Here is a 13,669-nt window from a genome sequence, read left to right on the forward strand (position 1 = left end):
ATTGTTTAGCCACCATGTGTTTGTAGTTTTTACAGATCTTTTCCTGTAATTGATATCTAGTCTCATACCGTTGTGGTCAGAAAAGATACTTGATATGAGTTCAATTTTCTTAAAATTACCAAGGCTTGATTTGTGATCCAAGATATGATCTGTACAGGAGACTGTTTCATGACCACTTGAGAAAAATGTGTATTCTGCTGTTTTTGGATGTCCTATAAATATCCATTAAGTCCATCTTGTTTAATGTATCATTTAAAGCTTGTGTTTATTTATTTTCATTTTGGATGATCTGTCCATTGGTGAAAGTGGGGTGTTAAAGTCCCATACTATGAACGTGTTACTGTCGATTTCCCCTTTTATGACTGTTAGTATTTGCCTTATGTATTGAGGTGCTCCTATATTGGGTGCATAAATTTTTACAATTGTTATATCTTCTTCTTGGAACAATCCCTTGATCATTATGTAGTGTACTTCTTTGTCTCTTGTAATAGTCTTTATTTTAAAGTCTATTTTGTCTGATATGAGAATTGCTACTCCAGCTTTCTTTCTTTCTCTTTTTTTTTTTTTTCTTGCCGTATGTGTGCCTCTCACTGTTGTGGCCTCTCCCGTTGCGGAGCACAGGATCCGGACATGCAGGTTCAACAGCCATGGCTCACGGGCCCAGTCACTCCACAGCATGTGGTATCTTCCCAGACTGGGGCACGAACCCATGTCCCCTGCATCAGCAGGCAGACTCTCAACAACTACGCCACCAGGGAAACCCCCAGTTTTCTTTTGATTTACATTTGCATGGCATATCTTTTTCCAGCCCCTCACTTTCACTCTGTATATGTCCCTAGGTCTGAAGTGGGTCTCCTTAGACAGCATATATACGGATCTTTTTTTATGCATTCAGCCAGTCTGTGTCTTTTGGTGGGAGCATTTAATCCATTTAAATTTAAGGTAATTATCGATATGTATGTTCCTATTCCCATTTTCTTAATTATTTTGGGTTTGTTATTGTAGGTCTTTTCCTTCTCTTGTGTTTCCTGCCTAGAGAAGTTCCTTTAGCATTTGTTGTAACGTTGGTTTGGTGGTGCTGAACTTTTGCTTGTCTGTGAAGATTTTAATTTCTCCATCAAATCTGAATGAGATCCTTGCTGGGTAGAGTAATCTTGGTTGAAGGTTTTTCTCCCTCATCACTTTAAATATGTGCTGCCATTCCCTTCTGGCTTGCAGAGTTTCTGCTGCCAGAAACTTATGGGGGATTCCCTTGTGTGTTATTTGTGTTTTTTCCCTTGCTGCTTTTAATATGTTTTCTTTGTATTTAGTTTTTGGTAGTTTGATTAATATGTGTTGTGATGTGCCAGCGTTCTGTGATTGTTCTATAGGAACAGTTCCACGTGTAGATGTATTTCTGATGTATCTGTGGGGAGGAAGGTGATTTCCGCCTCTTACTCTTATGCCATCTTCCTCAACTCCTGTTCAGGATTTATATTGTAAGGGATGCTCAAGTATGTACCATGAAAATAATAATACATGAGAATCTTAACAATGTATTTAGATTACTTTAGTGTTTTTCTACACATTATCCAATTAAATCTCTCTGATTTAATTCTGCTGAGATCAGCCTGATATGATTATCTCTATTTTATAGCAAGAACCTTCATTCAAACTCAGAAAGTTTAAGTAAACTAGCAAACTGAGAAGCTAGAACTTGAACCTACACTTTTTCACTCAAAGTCACAAACAACTCCTAGGTGTGAAAATAAATGCAAATTTTCCCTTTAGTATGATATAGTTCAGCACTGAACAAACCCTTAATTATCAATTATTCTTGGATTTGGCAAATCTTTCTGGAGAGGATATACAGTAAATATTTTTGACTCTGCCAGGTATGCAGTTTGTTCAAGTACCCAGTGCTACCATTGTATTGCAGAAGCAGTCATAGACAATTTGTAAACGAATGTGTATAACAAAACTTCCTTTACAAAAACTGGCTACAGGCTGGATTTGGCCCATGGGGTATAGTTTACTGGTCCCTGATTTTGCCCCTAGTCTTATTTCTGAGAAGAAAACAGTTGTCTGCCTAGAGAGTTTATCAGACTTGTCCAAGCTGCTTCTGGATGGAGCCCTGAAATCTATTTTATTTTACTGCTTTTAATTCTAATATCTCTTTCTAAAAACTATTTAATAATATCAATCTAATTGACAAGATTTCTACCTTCCCCATCCCCAGCACTATAAGGTATAAATATTATTCTAATTGGTCTTTTTATGGTGTTCATGGAATTAGTTTAGGTAGATAGTAATGTCTTAATCGTGCTGACAAAAGTTCACTGCTTATATCATTCTCTGGAGACTTCCAGACATCTAGTCCCTTGACTGTTGATCTGCCTTTCTTCAAGATTGTTCACTCTGTAAGATTGTAAAACAAAGTCTTTAGTAAGCAAACTCCACAGCAATTGAATCCATTTAATTTGCAGAATAGCAAGTAAGACCCCGAACAGATCACAGGAAATCTTAGAATTTTCCTTGTATCTCCCTCAATCCCATGTTCCAGAGGAACTATGATTAATTTTAAATTGAGAAATGGTAAACTGATACTTAACATAAGAAATAAAACATCTATATAATTGTGCTAGGTAGTTTTTATTTCATCATTCTTTGAAAAAAAGATGCAAAGTATTTATATAAAATAGCATAATATAAAACAATCAAATATTTTTCAAGTGCTTTTGATTTGTAATTCAATTATGGATTCTGCTAGCAACCTTATTCAAAGGCCAACGTTTCATTTCTACATCAGAGCCCTAAGATTTGATTTTCAAAAACCTATCTTTATTACATTTTCTGCTTCTAAAGGACGCTATGTTTTACATTAAAGTAGGCCAGTTTTGTTCCTTCACAGTGCTTGGAGTTTAAAATAGAAGATTAAAAACAAGATAGGAAACTTTTCTGTTTAGAGTTACCCCCCTTCCAACTCTGTGTGTGTGTGTGTGTGTGTGTGCGTGTGCGTGTGCACGTGCACACACGTATGTGTATGTGTGTGTGTTCCGGACTTCAAATATTAACTGTTTGTTAGCAATCCAACCACATCGTTTCAATTTTGAATAAATTTTGATGACACACATCCCTCCAATTTAGCTGATTTTTTCCTCATCAAGGAGGAAGTTGAAACTCTTTGCATACCATTATACAACTCCTTTATACCCCAGAAGGAAGCCACAAATGAGCCTTGAGGTCTACTGTTTGTGTCTGTATTCTAGTTTTGCCCTCTCTGCTATAATAAATTAGTTCTCATATGATCATACAGAGTTGAAACCCTGGTGGTTGCTACAGGGAAAATACAAATGGAGAATGAAACTTAATATCAGACAGTGGTAGTATTCCCCATTTGTAGCAGACTTAAAGTAAATATAAAGTTAAGGGGGAAAACCAGAAATTATTTCCTAATTATGTCCTAAGAATAACCTAATGTTGAATTGGTATTCAGAGATGGAAGAGCAAGCATATTGGTAACTACAGAAAAATAGTTTAGAAACTATGCATTTTGATAATCAAGTATGGAGGGTTATTGAAAAAGAAAGGGAAAAAAGGATTAGTTCTTTGTCTTTTGATATTTTGGAAATTCTTGTAAAAGGTTTTTTAGAATATTTAGAATGATAAAGTCAGATGAAGGAAAAAAAACCAAAGGAAAAAAAAAAACTATAAATAAGGTAGAAAGAAATAAATGAAGTTTTATTAAACTGAAGCAAATTATGCCACGCCTACTGCATTACAGTTAAACAACATCTTGTCTCTATTTTCACATCCTTGATAGATTTCATCCTTTTGTAATCAAGAAAGTACATGTTTAAAGAAACTGGTAAATGTTGAATTTAACGGTGAAATGTTAACACCATTATAAGGTACAACTGACTTTCATTATAGTTAGATAAATTCTTAATTTCCATCCCTGTGAAATTGTTATTTATATGGGCAATTAAAACCAACTTTGGCATACAATTTCATCAATGATCATCATGGTGCTGAGATATAAGATGCCATGAGAAATATTTATTGTTATGCTGTATCTTCATCCTAGGAAGAAGTAAGCTAGTTGAGTGAGGATTGATTTGCCATAATTAGTACTTACCTTTCTGTTAAATACTTTGCTCAAGAAAGGGGAGAAGTATATGTTTTCTAACACAAAAAAGGTAGTACTTTTAGGGAATATGGATTCAAAATTATGCTTTTTCTTTTCTTTTTTTTTCATTCCTCGAGAGTCTTCCTACATTGGAATTTTTATATTGACACAAAAGGATTCTGTAAATACTGTTACAACCTACAGTTTTATATTAGAAGTATGTCAAATATTCATAATTTGTTGCTTTTGGACAAAGTCCATTTCAATTTCTAGATTAAAGAACAGGTTCATTGTACACCTTAAGCATCTTATATGTTTTAAGCAGAATAGAGTTAGAATGAGTTTTTGAATATAAAAAAGTATTTTCCAAGTGAATTTTACCTCAGCAGATATATGCATTTTTATGTTAGTTCGGCTCTACTTTTTGGTGTAATCAACTAAAAAGAAAGTTAATTATATGAAAAGTAAAGTCTTTTTATAAAGCAGTAAGAAAACTGTCTTTTCTAAAGTTGCTCTTGAATTATCTTAAAAGGCAGCATCATTTCAAAACAAAGTACAGAATAAAGGGTCATGTATAAGATCTTCTAACTTAAAAGGTCTTCGAATACATATTCTTGGATCTGGAGAAACATAGTGACATCTGTCTTTGATTATAGTTACATGGACAAATTTGAATTCTAGAGCTGTATTTAAAACATTTCAACATACACAATGATATTATGTTCCTGGAATATGGCACATGGTGGTTATTTTTAATGTAATTATAGATGGCTGAAATAAATTATTAAAAAGAAGACACTCATAGTAAAATCAGAAGTTCTCATGGTTTAAGTCATGCTTACCTAAGAAAATTCAAAATAAACTATTTGAATAAAGACTTCTGTTTGTTTCACAATTGTTCAAATTAACTTTACAGAAACTTTGGTTTAATTGCTGAAATGTTTAGTTTCTTTATTGACATTGTGCTTCTAAATTGTTAGACATTAAAGTAAATGAGAAAATGGGTGTTTTTTTGAGGTGTTTATTTTAAAAATATTAGAGGGATACTAATACAGGAAAAAAATTTGCTATGAATCTCTTTTCACAGTAGTCCTGGGTTCCTAGCCATGTGAAGTTACAATCATTTTTAATCTGTGTATTCTTTTGTTACATTTTGAAGATTGTCTTAAACTTTACTACGATGGACCTATACAAAAGTAGTTTGTGCTGGTATGATTACATTGAAGTAAGAGATGGGTACTGGAGGAAATCACCTCTCCTTGGTAAGAGATTTTTTTGCCTCTTATGTGGCTATGCATGTAGTCTGTCTTGTCCAGAGACAATTCTTTCAAGAGTTATCTTAGGGTTTAAAATGTATGAGACCAACATTTTAATTTTTCTTATACTTTTATCAATCACAGCAAAAATACTCACAGATAGATAAATAGACAATTAATTGATTTAAACCAGTTTCAATTATGAGGTGGTATTTGGACCTGAACATAATGATTTAGAATAGCTTATAGTGAATAATCATCACATATTCTGTATTTTTAATTCTAAAATCAGAGTTTTAATGAGTAAACCAGATAAATTGTGTATTTGTGTGTGTATGTTGTTTTGCTTTGTTTGCTAAGGCAGTAGAGCATGAGCTGTTAGGTACACATTTGGTTGCTGGCTTCCTGCACCAAGGATATTGGTTCCTATTGTAGACATCACAGTTTTGCTACTCAGGTTTTTGTGGCTGAGAAGGTGCATCTGTAGTTTGTGTCATAAATTGTAGCTCACATTTGGTGCTCATGAAAATATGCTACCAACATTTAACCACAGACCACATCACTAACTTACATTAGGCTCTTTCTGTTGCCCTCTGTTTTACTTAAAGGTGAGAGCTGCTGTGAGCATGTGAGCATCTACTCTACTGACATTTTTTTTTGAGATTGTACTTCTATTTTTAGAAGTAGCTTTACTCAGCTGTGTTTATTTGCCTACATATCTTTTCTTCTTAATATCTAAAACCTGCTGAATGGACACTGTTGTATTAAAAGTGACAGCAGCCTTAGTAAGTCCAAGAGATCTGTAGAAGTGCTTAAAAATAAGGAAAAATTAAGATTTGAGCTAATTTGATAAGTCAGGATGAGGAAAACATTGTATTGAACATTTAGTTTCTTAGCCTAGATGAAGCAATTTGTAATATATGTATGTGTGTTCCAAAGAAAACATTTCATTAAACTCATATTGAAAAACCAATTCTAAAACTGAAATATTGAGAACACTTTTTAGAGCGTCATCAGCATTACACACTGCAGGGTATAATGGCCTAACAGACTGGCTTAGTCTGATTACAATGCTCATGTGGAAAGCTTTCCCCACTATTTCCTCTGAGACCTTGTTCCTCAGAGTGTAGCTGTCACACTGGCAGCATCAGAATCACTTAGAAGGTTAGAAGTGTGGAAATGCAGGTCCCACTCCGTACCTTCTGAACCAGAGACTGCATTTTGACAGACTCCCTGGCAATTCATATGCACATTATAGCTTTTTCTCTTTTAGTCAGGTTACTTTCTTCCAGTTTCCTTTTTTAAAGAATTGAAGTATAGTTGATTTACAGTGTTGTGTTAGTTTCAGGTGTACAGCAAAGTGGTTCAGATATAGATATATATTATTTTTTCAGATTATATTCCATTACAGGTTATTACAAGGTTTTGAATATGGTTTCCTGTGCTTTACAGTAAATCCTTTTTGTTTATCTATTTTATACATAGTAGTTTGTATCTGTTAATCTCATACTCCTAATTATCCCTCTCCCTCTCCCTTTCCCACACATTACAGTTTAAGGGACATTGCTCTCTTTTACATGTCCCTAATTTACTTTGCCATTTAGGGAGATATTTTTTCACCTGCTATCTGTTAGTATGAATTAGTTTTAAGTTGACTGACATTTTTCATATACTAAAACTATGTATGACATCATTACCAAGGGCACACAAAACTGGATGACAATATATTATTCTTTGTGGAATTATTTCATGTGCATTGTCATATTTAACTTTCTGTCATCATAAAATCTTAGAGCACAGTAGCAGATATACAGTAAGCAACGAATATTTGTGGAAGGTTGAAGGAAGGAAGAAGGAATGACAGGCAATAATATATTTGCTCAGTATTATACTTGCCTGTGGATAAACAATCAGAAAAAATTAGAACTCATTAAGTCTTCTGATACTGTTTGCCATTCTGCCTACTACACTACATACTACAGCTTTATAGATGAGATGTATGTAGTAACATAAGATCCTTGGGCAGTCTGTGGGTTTCCCTGACAAGTCACCATTGAACATGGCTAAACAAAGAAATATACTTTGAGCTGTCACTTCCCTACTAATGACCAAATTGAACATTTGAAGCAGTTTTTCAGGATCACTTGTACTTTTTTTCTGTTTTCCATAGAATAATATTCCCCACCTTGATATATCATGTGTCATTTTACAAATAGGACATGTTTTGAGCTAGCTGTTTCTTAATTCTACAGATAATGATACTGACATCAGTCAGTTAATCTGAGAGTGATATGTTCCAATATTCTATAAATAAATATGAAGAGATTTATTTATCCACCTTTATTAAGTAAATATTAAAGAATAATTATAGCTCTAGTTCCTAGGGGTAGATACAGGAACCAAATCAGCTTTTATGTATGCAATTTGTAGCTAGTATGAAAAGCAATTAGAATATAAAGTCATATTTAGGAGTCTCTTTATTCTTTTATTTCTTTTAGGTAGATTCTGTGGGGACAAATTGCCTGAAGTTCTAACCTCTACAGACAGCAGAATGTGGATTGAGTTTCGTAGCAGCAGTAATTGGGTGGGAAAGGGCTTTGCAGCTCTCTATGAAGGCAAGTCACATTGAGTTTAGAGATGGCTTCTTCTTAGACCTCTAAACAGAAATATCCTTTCTCTCAATTTCATTAGAATGATATTGTAACTGTATTTCAATTACAAAATTTTCTAAACCTATATTATAATGTTCATTATGATGATTTTAATAAAAATACTCGGTAAATTTAAACTGCAGAAACAGCCTGCTTTCTGGTACCAGTAATGTGGTAACATGTAAATGTACTCATCAGGGATGTGTGGGGGAAAAAAAACTCATTATAGAGATGTGTGGAAAACAACAGCAACAACAAACGGCAAAAGAGTTCTTAAACTTCGGTTGTTTTTTCATGACAACATTAAAATGTTATGAAGAAATTACCACTTCTCTTTGTGCTGAGTTTGTATGTGTTTGATGCCTGTACCACGGAAATGCCTTGATAAAGGAAACTGCACAGAAAGTAATTGCGCACAGTTCTGGAGCTTGCTTTGTCTAAATGAGAGTGTCAGCATTCAAGAAGAATTTACTAGAGGCTTTGTTCTATATGTATCTAAAACAGTAAACTGGCATTGTGCTTCCTGGCTTTAAAAACCTTCTTGCCAGATCGTGGGTAGAGAAGACCCTTCTTGCTCCTGCCTCTGCCAGCACAGAAGTTTAGGTTATTTAGAAGACAGAAGATTTCTGCTTCTCTTAGACTATTAAGAGGATGGAAGCATTTGTTTTAGAGATTAACTGTGTGGTTGTGAAGAGTAGGGTTTGGATGGAGCCACAGATGTTGAGCACGAGGGCCGCTCACAGCCAGAGGCCCAGAGAGTTTTGTGGCGCTTCTCTCCTGATCAGCTCCTCCACTGAGGTAAAAGACCTAAAGAAGCAGTTCAGAGAGTCAGAGAAAACTCACATAGAATAAATTACAAAATCTCAAAAGGTTTTTAAAGTTTTTTTTTAAAATGCTTGTTTTTGTAAAAATGTGAATTAACAGTGCTAAAAAATCATATATTCCTCTGCTGACTGTTATCTAATATTTATAGTTAAGTGGCTAGGTTTTTTTTTTAACCAACTAAATATTTACAACCAGCCAACCTTGATTTTTATAACCTGGTTTTTATGTACTCAGCTCCAGGCACCAAACTAAAATGTTATCTTAGAAGCAAATGAAAATGAAATGGCATGTCTAGGTTTATTTATTTGTTTATTTTTGCTTTCCTCAGCTATCTGTGGAGGTGAGATACGTAAAAATGAAGGACAGATTCAGTCTCCTAATTACCCCGATGACTACAGGCCGATGAAAGAATGTGTATGGAAAATAGCAGTGTCAGAAGACTGCTATGTTGGGCTGACCTTTCAGGCCTTTGAGGTAATGTCCTTCAGGCAGCCTTTGTGGGGCACATCCTCCATAAATGACAGTGCATTTAAGGGATCCTCATTAAAAAAGCAAAGAACTAGAGAATCAGCTTTTTCATCAACAAAGAAGCAAAGGATTGCCTATAAAATGCAACATCAAGAGCGAAAGAGGTTTTTTTTTTCTTCTTTCCTCTTACTGCAGACATTTTCAAGAAGATTAAAGTGAGTTTACATTATCTGTGCTTTTTGAATTAGAATGTTTGAAGTACTGTCAATAGTTTCTTTTGACAAATGACCAGGCTTGTTTCACAAGAATGCTTGAAGAGTCCATTAAATAAAAAACTTTTATTTCTCTTCTAAACTAAGAGGTTAAAGGTAGATCATCTTTTTTGTTGTTGTTACAGTGTAAATCCATTTTTCATCTTTTTATCATTATGCAGAAAATTATTTATATAAAAAAACAGGGATTTAAATATTCTTAGGAGCTTTTGACTTCATCAAAAATATTCATTGGGGAAGAGATCAGCACCGACATTGCATTATTAGATGAGGGCAGAATAAACCAAAGGCCAGTCAGAATCCTGGAGCAAAGTCTGCATCTAAAACTACTGCACTAGCTAATGAGTCATTTTTGTGTAGTGGGGAGAACTGAGTGAGGAATTAGAAGCTAAGAGATATGGGAATTGTCAAGAACTCCTGAGCATGTTTAAATTACAGAATCAGGCTAGAAATTGAGAGCCCAAGGTGGAGTAGGAAGGAATGATGAGGTGGTGGCAGTAGGTCCAAGAAAGAGTTAGAGATCCAGATGCCATTACTGGAGATTATTTCTTTACTGAAATTAGAAGGCCTACTTACTGTCCAAGTGATCAGAAGGCCGGTGTAGAGAACTCCATTCATTGCCAGGATGTGCTTGCCACTGAGTGTGGTGACTGTGTGGTGTCCCAGTCCCCATAGCAGGAGCCCCAGGGGAATCCAGGTGTTACTCAAAAGCCCAGAGAAACTCATACCCCCACCTGTAAACTGTGTAACATATTTTTTGGTATTGTCTCTACCCCTTTGCTTGTACCTTCTAATTTTCAAGACATATTTCTTTTTAATCATGAAAAAACTCTCTTTTATGCTGTGATCATGATGTTTATGCCCCTGACCCCTTTGCATTTTTGGAAACCTTGGTTCTGAGATTATCTGATTCACATTTATTTTTAAATTTTATTGGATTGCAAACATTATTCAAATAGAACACTTTATTGTAAAGAGTAAACTAAAATTGGGTAGGACTCACTTTTTAGACCAAAACAACTGGTTCATTGAAAAATTATCTAATGACCACATTACATGTGTTAATATTTTGTGCTATTGCAAAAATTAAGTGATGAACTGCCTTTCAATATATAATTCAATGTTTTATAGAATTCTATTATAGTAGTGATGTCAGCAAATACATTCATTCCATGCATCTAAAAACTGAGATGCAGAAATTGCTGGCTTAGTTGGTTTGCAGTTTTTTTTTGGTTTTCTGGGTTTTTTTTGTTTGTTTTGATATATCAATATAGTAAGAGTGATATTCTTCAAAAATAGGATAATGTAAGGACAAATAAGAAAGATTTACACCTCAGGCACTTAAAACCATGCCTGACACAGAGTAGTCATTTAATAAATACTTGTTGATTAAGTGAATGAATAAGTTATTGCTAAGCTTTGGAAATGAGGTAGAGTCATGTCACAGTTTGGCTGATAGTACATTTTATTTATTATCTCTAGTTTCCTGTCCTTTCTTCATTTTGCTTTATTTCCTTATGTTTTTCCTCCTTTATTCATATGCTGGACATATTTGAATGTCTAGTAGGCCTCTCATCTTTAACTGACTAACATCAAGCCTTTGATTTTCTTGTTTTACTCACACTAACCCACTCACCTTCAGTCTTCCCTATTTCAGTATTTAGTGTTTCAGTATGTCACTATTTACTCAAGTAATATCCCTAATTCCATTTTTTGTCTTAAACCCCAAGGCCAATTAATAAGCATATTCCATTTGCTTTGCCTTCAAAATATACCACATACATGACCACTTTATACCTACTTTCTGGCCACCACTGTTGTAATCACTGCTTCTTGCTTTGGAACTTTGATGAACTCTTCACATCTCTACCCTTGCCCTACATATCCTGATATCCACACAACAGCTGGGATGATACTTTCACAATGTAAGTTATATCAAACACTCCTCTGCTTAAAGTTTTATCAAACACTACTCCCCATGTGCCTCATGGAGAAAATCTTTGTGTTAGACTTTCAGGCGTGTATTATAATGCTGTTGGCCATGAGTTCACTGTTAATGAATTTGAATATCTGTGAAGGTACCTTTAAACAGAAACACACATAAAGCAAGGTTAAGTATTGATTTGATGACAAAAATTTTGTGACCAGAAGCTCTCAGGAACCTAACCTTGTATTTCTCCAGGAGCCATGAATCAGTATTCACTAACTCAGTGTTTTCAGTGACTTTGTTGAACTCAACTACTGCTAATACTGAGAATCAACTGTATATATTTTTAATTTGGTCTAGTGGTCATTAGGTGGTTTGTTTCAGTTACTCAGTTATCTGTTTATATCAATTTGTTTTTGTTTACATAACATTTTCAATATACAACTTATGCATTTTATATTTAAAATGTATAATTTTAAAAATATCTTCACTATTTCTCAGTGTTTTGTCTTTCTCTGACAAAACTGTTTTTATTCACTGATATCAGTCTTTGACTTTTTCAAACACTTTCTATTTTTGTAACTCTTTTATTCCCTATGTCACTCTCTCCCTTTTCAGATAAAAGGGCCCTTAAGATAAGCTAGTTCTGTTGAAATCTACTATAAAGAACTTACTGGCTGTTCATTATTTATGCCTTTCTGTGAATTTATGTCATGAATATTCACCTCTCCTAATGCTACTTAGATTTTAATGTAAGTACAGAAAGAAATCTGAACAAGTGCTTTTGTTAATGAGGGTAATAGAGTCCTAATACTTCTGTAATCATCACCTTTGGGAAGATTTTTCTTCTCTAGTAGTTACTGGTATGTTGACTCTTAAGACCAATACTGAAGTGAGTTTGTACGTGAATGTAGATAATGTCTAAAATCATTTTGAAGAACTCGTCTTCTCTTCAGCAGTGGTGTTATTTGTAAAAAAGCCTCTATACTACTATTTCACTTGAAAACTTTCAGTATGCAGAAATACATAAGAGAAAAAGTTGGGGAGACTTTAATAGTACAACTTCAAACAAATGTCAGTAAAGCAGGAAATAAGTGAAATAAACCCAGAGCTTAGTTATGTTTAATTAAAATCCCTACATACATTTATTTAAGTGAGATTACATTTGAGGTACTATAAATATTTCTATACACTGTGATTTGGTTATACTTTCCTTTTGAAAACCATAGTATATAATAGTCTTTCCCATAATTACTAGCAACATTCTAAACTACATACAAAAGTTTTTTATCTTGGTACAGTTGACCCTTGAACAACACAGGTTTGAACTGCAGGGGTCCACTTATATGTAGACTTTTTAAAATAAACATAGTACCTGTTATTTTCATTTTACAGATCTTTAAGTGTGGGGGAAAGTTTGTGTTTGATTAGAGATCACAATATATGGAATCAGAAGAATTAGGGTTTAAGTGGTGAACCTCTGCAAACTATTTCAGCCTCCTTCCCTTGGGTGAGTCATTTATCAGTTCCTTTGTTTTTGAGGCAGAGATAGCAGTTGGTGGTTTTTCAACTGTTCTTGGTTGGCATCCCTAACTCCTATGTTATTCAAGGGTCAGCTGTACTTTGTGAATTACCTGATTAAGAGTAATCCTTTAATTCCTTTAAATATTTTATATTACTTTAAGTTAAGTAGACTAGTCTTTGTGAATGAACTAGGAAGCCAAGACAAGATCTTAATTAGTTAACATTTTAATGCTTGCCCTGCACTATTTTTGGATATTTGGCTAAGAATATATATTGGTTAATGACTGTATAAGAGAATATGACTATATAAGAGCTACTATATAAAGTAGCTCTTCAGAATTATAGTTTAGGCTATCATTCTGCTCTGAAAGATTAGATTAAATAAACTTGCCCAAGGTCACACAGTTCTTAATTGGTAGACTGTGAGTGATACCAATTCCATGGCCTGGCACTCTTACACCCAGATCTTGGTAGCAAAATGAGGCATCTAATTCTCTCATGGCAATAAATTCTTTCCCATCATAACTATTGTCCTTTGTACCTTTGAGTTGTTTAATCAATAAATGCCTGTCAGTCAGGGACATGTCTGTTTATTCATCACCGTTTATATACTATCAAGTATATATTTATTATCTGGT

At 34.1% G+C, this 13,669-nt stretch overlaps 1 protein-coding gene across 1 annotated transcript in view; it reads left to right on the forward strand.

Moving 5' to 3' along the window:
• TLL1 (tolloid like 1) overlaps nucleotides 1-13,669 on the forward strand; it is a gene marked incomplete at both ends in the record, with an annotated part of 254,674 nt that overhangs the window by 181,508 nt on the left and 59,497 nt on the right. Inside the window, 3 exons of the mRNA XM_082838587.1 lie at nucleotides 5,268-5,370; nucleotides 7,863-7,979; nucleotides 9,169-9,314. Coding sequence (XP_082694713.1) covers nucleotides 5,268-5,370; nucleotides 7,863-7,979; nucleotides 9,169-9,314 — 366 coding nt within the window. The remainder of the gene's footprint in view (nucleotides 1-5,267; nucleotides 5,371-7,862; nucleotides 7,980-9,168; nucleotides 9,315-13,669) is intronic.

Source organism: Leucopleurus acutus, assembly GCF_964270905.1.
Source record: "Leucopleurus acutus genome assembly, chromosome: 4".
In the NCBI taxonomy this organism is placed as follows: Eukaryota; Metazoa; Chordata; class Mammalia; order Artiodactyla; family Delphinidae; genus Leucopleurus; species Leucopleurus acutus.